Source organism: Neofelis nebulosa, chromosome 4, assembly GCF_028018385.1.
Source record: "Neofelis nebulosa isolate mNeoNeb1 chromosome 4, mNeoNeb1.pri, whole genome shotgun sequence".
In the NCBI taxonomy this organism is placed as follows: Eukaryota; Metazoa; Chordata; class Mammalia; order Carnivora; family Felidae; genus Neofelis; species Neofelis nebulosa.
The window spans coordinates 154,123,562-154,129,813 of NC_080785.1; the positions used below are offsets into that span (position 1 = coordinate 154,123,562).

A 6,252-nucleotide genomic window follows, 5' to 3' on the forward strand; every position below is an offset into this window, starting at 1 on the left:
CCAAGTTCTGTTGACTCTCACCCTGCATGCTGCGAGGGTGTCACCATCCCTGGTGCCTGGACCTACATGGAAAGCCTCCTCGCCTCACCCGACCTAAAGGCTCACCTTTCTAGGCCATCGTTCGGCTGCGCAACGAGCTTTCGGCGACAGTGGCCGGGGATCCCCCCCCCCGCTCTGCTCTGGCTTTGACAAGCGGTGCCGCGCACGCTCCCTATGGTCCGGGCTCGCCTTGCCTTTCCCCAGCCAGTGCCGACCCCCCACCGCAGAGCCGCCCCGCGCATGTGCGGGGCCTGCAGGCCTGGAGCTAACCTTCCTCCCCTCTCCCCTTCTCCCTGAAGAAGCCTTCGCAGCTCTCACCCGGTCCTGATCGCCTGTGGAACTTACTAACCACACCCTGGAGGGGAGATCGCTCTTGGAAGAGCTCGTTTCTTAACAGATCACCCACAAGCACCTGCTTTCAGCGCACTTACAACCTGCACCTGTTGCCTCGAGCAGATCAGAAACCGTACAATATGCATCTTGATTGGTTTTGTTATTCCTGTTTGGGTCACCAAACTCAAGAATTAACAGTTCTCTCAGGATTTTTTTTTTTTTATAACGAAATTTTTGCAGCAAAGGAAGAGTTTGCCAATAAGTTGTTGCGTGTGGAGGGGAGGTGAGGGGGTTTGCTATGTCATCAACATATATTGATTCGGCTTTCCAGGCGTGACGGGCTTAAATGGTGGGATAGATGCCAGGTGCACGGATGACTCTTAGGCCCTCTATGACAGTAACTTCCCTTTTAAAAGGGTCCCCCCCCCCCCAGGCTGTGTACAAACACCTGGTCCAGGTCACAAGCCGACAGAGGTTTCCTGCTCTCCGGTGGATCGGGTGTAAATGGAGCTCACTCTGTCGGGGGCCTTTCCCCGGAAGACAGGACAACGTTTGCAGAAGCGCCTGGCGATGTGCTTTTGGAAAAACACCAAGAGGTAGCTTCTGAACTTCTCCCCGACGAAGGCGTAGATGATGGGGTTGATGCAACAGTGCGTCATTCCCAGGGTCTCCGTCACCTGCATGGCTTGGTCCAGTCTGTTGGAGCTACTGCAGTTATTGAGGCCGAAGGATTCCGGGAAGGCGCTCAGCAGGAGGACGATGTTGTTGGGGGCCCAGAAGAGAAAGTAACCGATCATGATCGCGAAGATGAGCTTCACGGCCCTGTGCTTCTTCTTCTCGTTCCGACAGCGGAACAGGGTCCTGAGGATGGCGGAGTAGCAGATGACCATGACGAGCAGGGGCAGGACCAGGCCCAAAACGGTCATCTTCAGCGTCTGGAAGTTCTTCCAGAAATGATACTGATTGGATGGAAAATGAGGGCTGCACGTAAGACGAGAACCCTCTCTTTGGGATCTGCTGAAGACGCACCCCGGCAGAGAGGCGACCACGGCCGCCGCCCAGGTGACCGCGCTTGTCACCGCCCCAAAGGTGACCGTCCTGGCCTTTAAAGCGAACACAGCGTGGACGATAGCCAGGTACCTATCGACGGTCAGGAGGATGATGAAGAAGTTTCCGCCAAAGTACCCGACGTGATAGAGCCCGGTGACCGTCTTACACATCACATCCCCGAAGACCCACCCGTTGGCGGCATAGTGGGCCCAGAAGGGGAGGGTGAAAAGGAAGAGCAGGTCGGAGATGGCCAGGTTGAGCAGGTAGACGTCAGTCATGCCCGTCAGCTTTTTGCAGGTGATGAGGATGAGGATGACCAGCAGGTTGCCCACGAAGCCGGAAATGAACACGAGTGCGTAGAGCGGAGGCAGGAGCCTGGCTGCGATTTGCCTCACGTCGGTTTTCTGGCAGGGCTCCGACAGCTCGTATTCAATGTCATAGTAGGGGCTCGTTGCTTGGTAATCCATTTTGCTCGATGCTGTGAATAAAGAAAAAGTGATCGTCTATGATACCCCAGAATGTACTTGGTGGTGGTCCGCCATGGGTGCAAACCATCTTATCCACGAACAGGCTTTTCAACATTGGTACATAGGTTTCTACATTTAACGGAGCTCCCTTGTTTGGCCGAAAGAAAGAAAGAAAGAAAGAAAGAAAGAAAGAAAAGGAAAAAGAAAGAACTTTTTCAGGAAAAGGAAGGATTGCTATCACCTCTGCTCACTGGACAGAGACTGTGACTCTTGGGGGGGGGGGCGGTTCACAAAAGCATCGTCTGACCCAATAAAACCTGGCGCTCTGTAGCCACGTGGGACGAATGAAGCTTAACAACGTCAAGAAACTGACTCAGGCGCTGTCTAACACTGTCTTACCGTCTCTGCTGCAGCTGCCTTCCCTGGGGTGAGCTTATACAGAGCGTCCCCCGGAGTGTGTGTTGCTAACCGTGGACGGTTCCCAAGGGCACCCTGTGGGCCAACAACTTCACACCCATTCATTCAATTAATCCTCACGGTCACCCTATGAGTCAGGTCATGTTATCGTCCCCATTTTGCAGATTAGAACTCAAGGCACAGAGAGGATGAGTAACTTGCCCAACCACACACAGCTAGAAAGCAGCTGATTTTGAAGGCAGGCAGCCTGCACTCTCATCCAGCAGCTACCTAGTCTCTCGCTTCTTGGTGAGGGAAGTGGAGTGTGGTATCGTCAGCCTGGCACCTCGATGCGGTCCGGATGAAACGGGCCGCTGCCCAAGTCCCCCGAGAGGGTCATAGCAGCCAGTAGCCAGCTATAAAGTCCAGGCTGCCATTCTCACGTGTAGTCTCAAGTTCATGTTTACAGTTCCCGAATTGCTATGATTAAGAGCTCCCGCACATACCCAAGCAATCCAGGTAGAAAACATCTCAGGTGCCACCATGCATATTCTGCGTTTGCTCAGCCCCTCCATGACCCGCTGGCTAGCCTGGTCTATTTCGGTTCCACTTCCTGGTAGAAGTTTCTTTAATAAATCCTCGTGGGTTTCATGCTTCCTGTCCCTCGGGTTAGGTAGCAAGGAGACACATACAGAAAATTTCACCTTAAATTCTGAGCCAGAGCAAGAACCATACATTAAAGGACACGAAATGCGCTGTAGAGCTGATATAGTAAAGGGAAAGTTTATTCGATATTTGTAGTCCAATATGAATTCGGACAATTTTTACCCTTCCCTCTTTTCTGAGAAAAACAAACAAACGAAAAACTGGACTTAGATACAACTCGTCTTGGACATACATTCACAGGGCATCCTGCCTGGTCAGTTTCAGTTCTTACCAGAAGATCATTCTGCCAAGATTTTGGCCAAGAATCATCTGTCTGAAAAGATTTCTTTTGAAAGGTGAAGTTTCTTCCTTCCTTCCTTCCTTCCTTCCTTCCTTCCTTCCTTCCTTCCTTCCTTTCTTTTTTCTTTCTTTCTTTCTTTCTTTCTTTCTTTCTTTCTTTCTTTCTTTCTTTCTTTCTTTCTTTCTTTCTTCTTTCAAATATTGCTCCCTTTACAACAATCTTTCATTCACAATCATGTTTTGTATCTTCGTTGTTATCACAGTCTGAAACTGATTCTAAATTCTAACTCTTTTCTCCTCTCGAAGATTATGTTTTCAGATAGCTCTACGAGCATCTGGTGTGTGTCCAGTCTTCTAGGGTTTCCTGTAAAGCTTTTTACTCATCACAGAAGCCGAGCTAACTAACAGACAGAGTGGCTGAGGGATGACTTACCAGGAGGGTTCTTGTAGGGGAACGGATGTCTCAGCTGCTCTGGCTAGCTGAGTTGTGCAAATCAAACATATAGGCAGCATAAAAGTAGGAAATGCATGGTTTCTACTGAAAGGGGAAGGCGGAGTTTTAATGAATAAGTACATTTCAGGGCCAAAAAAAAAAAAAATCAAACAGCTCTTCTTCTTTCCTTTTCTTTTTAATTGAACTTAAAATAGGTCAGAGACTAGATTTCTGGCCTGAAAGTTTATTTGTGGGCTTCCCTGACGACACTATTTTCTTTTGTTTTCTGCTCATGCAACTACACAGAGTCTGTTAGAAAATAGAAGGACTGAGGGATATTAGCGCTAGAAAAACATTCACATTTATCGGGTCAAACCTCCTCATTCTGCCCAAAGAAATTGCTGCTTCAGAGGCCAATGATTTATTTGTATAAGACCACAGGGCTTATCAATGGTGAGGCTGAACAGTTGAGATTCTGATTCTCATAAGACTTGCCTGCAATGAAAGCCACGGAAACCAACTTGAAATTGATAGGGGATGCTTCACGTGAAGCCCATGGTCCCCTTTAGCCACTGTCCCCCCCATCCCCTGCGCCCAGCCCACACCCATACCTCAGGCCCCAGTACTATTTTTCTCTGCAGACAAAAACAATTGGTCAGAGCACAAGTGGGGAGGGGCAGAGAGAGAAGGAGACACAGAATCCGAAGCAGGCTCCAGGCTCTGAGCTATCAGCTCAGAGCCTGATGCGGGGCTTGAACTCATGAACTGCGAGATCATGACCTGAGCTGAAGTCGGACGCTTAACCGACTGAGCCACCCAGGTGCCCCTAAAGGGCTTTAACTGTAGGCTGTCATGTGAGCAAAACACATTGCCCATCCTCCTTGGGGTCGGATATATCGTGGGGCACGTCGTTACGAATTTCCTCTACCCGGTCGCTATTTTGCAGCCCTCCAAACCGGCTGGTGTTCGTGAGCGCCTGCACCATGCCAGATACACAGGCAGCAGAGATCCTCTCTCCAAAGAAAGTCTATCTGTAGTGATGAGAAATTTCCCACATAAAGTGAGCAGGAACTGACCAAAGAATAGGGTCAGGTTCAGGATTCTAGGACAATACCACCTGTAGGCACATGGAGCTTTCTTGGTGGTTGGTTACTTACCTAAAAACCTCAACTGTTGATGGCAGAGCTCAAAACACCGAGGGGGAGCCAGCCTGAGCCTCAAGAGCGCCCTCTGGGGTCTTCCGTTTTTGTCCACGACAGAATCAGAAGCGTTGGCTTGTGTGGTCTGAGAAAAGGCGGAGGAGACCCCAAACCTGGGGGGCGCAGCATAATGCAGGGCTAAGCAGGTGGCCTCTGCAGCCAGCCTGCCTGAGCTTGAAGCCCGGCCCAACCCTCAGCTTTCTCTTCTGTGGGATGGGCTGAATAATGGGTTGCCTCATGGGTTTGTGGGGAGGGGCTCATGAGGCACCCACATCCAGAATTTGGCACATAATATACACTCGATAAACATCAACCCCCTAGCTACTCATTCCGTGATCCTTTCCTAGGGAGAGTTTATTTTATAAACGGTTAACAAAATTGGTTCCCTGGGGTCCTTGCCTAGAGGAGGGTAGTATCAGCAAACTGGAAGCTGAAAGAGAGAAGTTAATGACTGGCACTTGGAGAACAGGAGGAAATGATGGCTGGGGGAAGGCAGAAAAGCTACAGAAATAGCCCAGCAGCAACCAACCACCCATCCAGGGCGTACGCTTGTGTTACAACAGAGCCCAGCACCGGTCATCATAACCGGGAGAGCAAATCGGGAACAAAATCTCCGAGTTCATCCCGTGCGCGTAACTCAAGAGGGAACGTGTAGGAACTGGACCCTGCAGACCTGCTCCAGGGTTACGTCCCGGCATCAGCCTTTAACTACTTGCCTCTGAACAAGTTTCTGAAACTCCTCCAAGCCTTGGTTTTCGTATCCTTAAACACGGGGCAACACACACACACACACACACACACACACACACACACACCAACCAACCCAACACACAAATCTATTCGATAGGTCTGTGGTCAAGATCAAAGGATATAACAAGGGCAGAGTGTTTCCCAGATATCAGCCCTCTGTGGGCTACTTACGTGTGCTGTATACTTTGCAAAAAATGTGGGTTCACAAAATGGGTAGCAAATGAATGGATATACAATTTCGCAGAAAACGGGGAGCATAGTTTTGGGTCTTCTGAGACCAGCTTTGTCTTCGCTGGTGCTGTGTGGACGCGTGGAGCTCTCAGATGCTGCCGAACGATGTTACATTTCTGCATGTGCCCCTGGCTGGCTTTCGTTTTCACCACCAGGGCTGGGGCTTTGCCCTGTGTTCCGCGTGTCCAGCGTCAGGGCGGCTGAGGATGTGACGGCAGGCTTGCCCCCAGGGGGCAGTGTGGAGCAGGTTTGGAGTCCCAGACTGCGCTGCCTTTAGCAAGAGATTCCCCTCTGCCCTTCCACTTCCTCATCTGTCAAGTGATGCCCGCGATCCCCGATCCCCGGGGGTTCCGAAGGCAGCTCCCCGCTTCGGTACGCTAGATGACCGTGTGGCCATGCCGGTTTGGAC

At 50.6% G+C, this 6,252-nt stretch overlaps 1 protein-coding gene across 5 annotated transcripts; it reads right to left on the reverse strand.

The window, feature by feature from the left end:
* Positions 1-519: 519 nt before the first annotated feature.
* Positions 520-5,510, reverse strand: CCR5 (C-C motif chemokine receptor 5). 5 transcript variants are annotated; one of them, XM_058727210.1, is made up of 3 exons: positions 3,664-3,688; positions 2,792-2,942; positions 520-1,900 (listed from the first exon to the last, which is right to left on the reverse strand). In XM_058727210.1, the coding sequence occupies exon 3, from the start codon at positions 1,887-1,889 to the stop codon at positions 831-833; it is 1,059 nt and encodes a 352-aa protein (XP_058583193.1). In that variant the 5' UTR covers positions 1,890-1,900; positions 2,792-2,942; positions 3,664-3,688; the 3' UTR covers positions 520-830. The 5 variants fall into 5 exon arrangements, 4 of the variants coding, with proteins under 4 accessions (XP_058583193.1, XP_058583194.1, XP_058583192.1 ...); XM_058727211.1 differs by lacking the exons at positions 2,792-2,942; positions 3,664-3,688 and adding an exon at positions 4,821-5,255; XM_058727209.1 differs by lacking the exon at positions 2,792-2,942 and having other exon boundaries at positions 3,664-3,764.
* Positions 5,511-6,252: the final 742 nt, after the last annotated feature.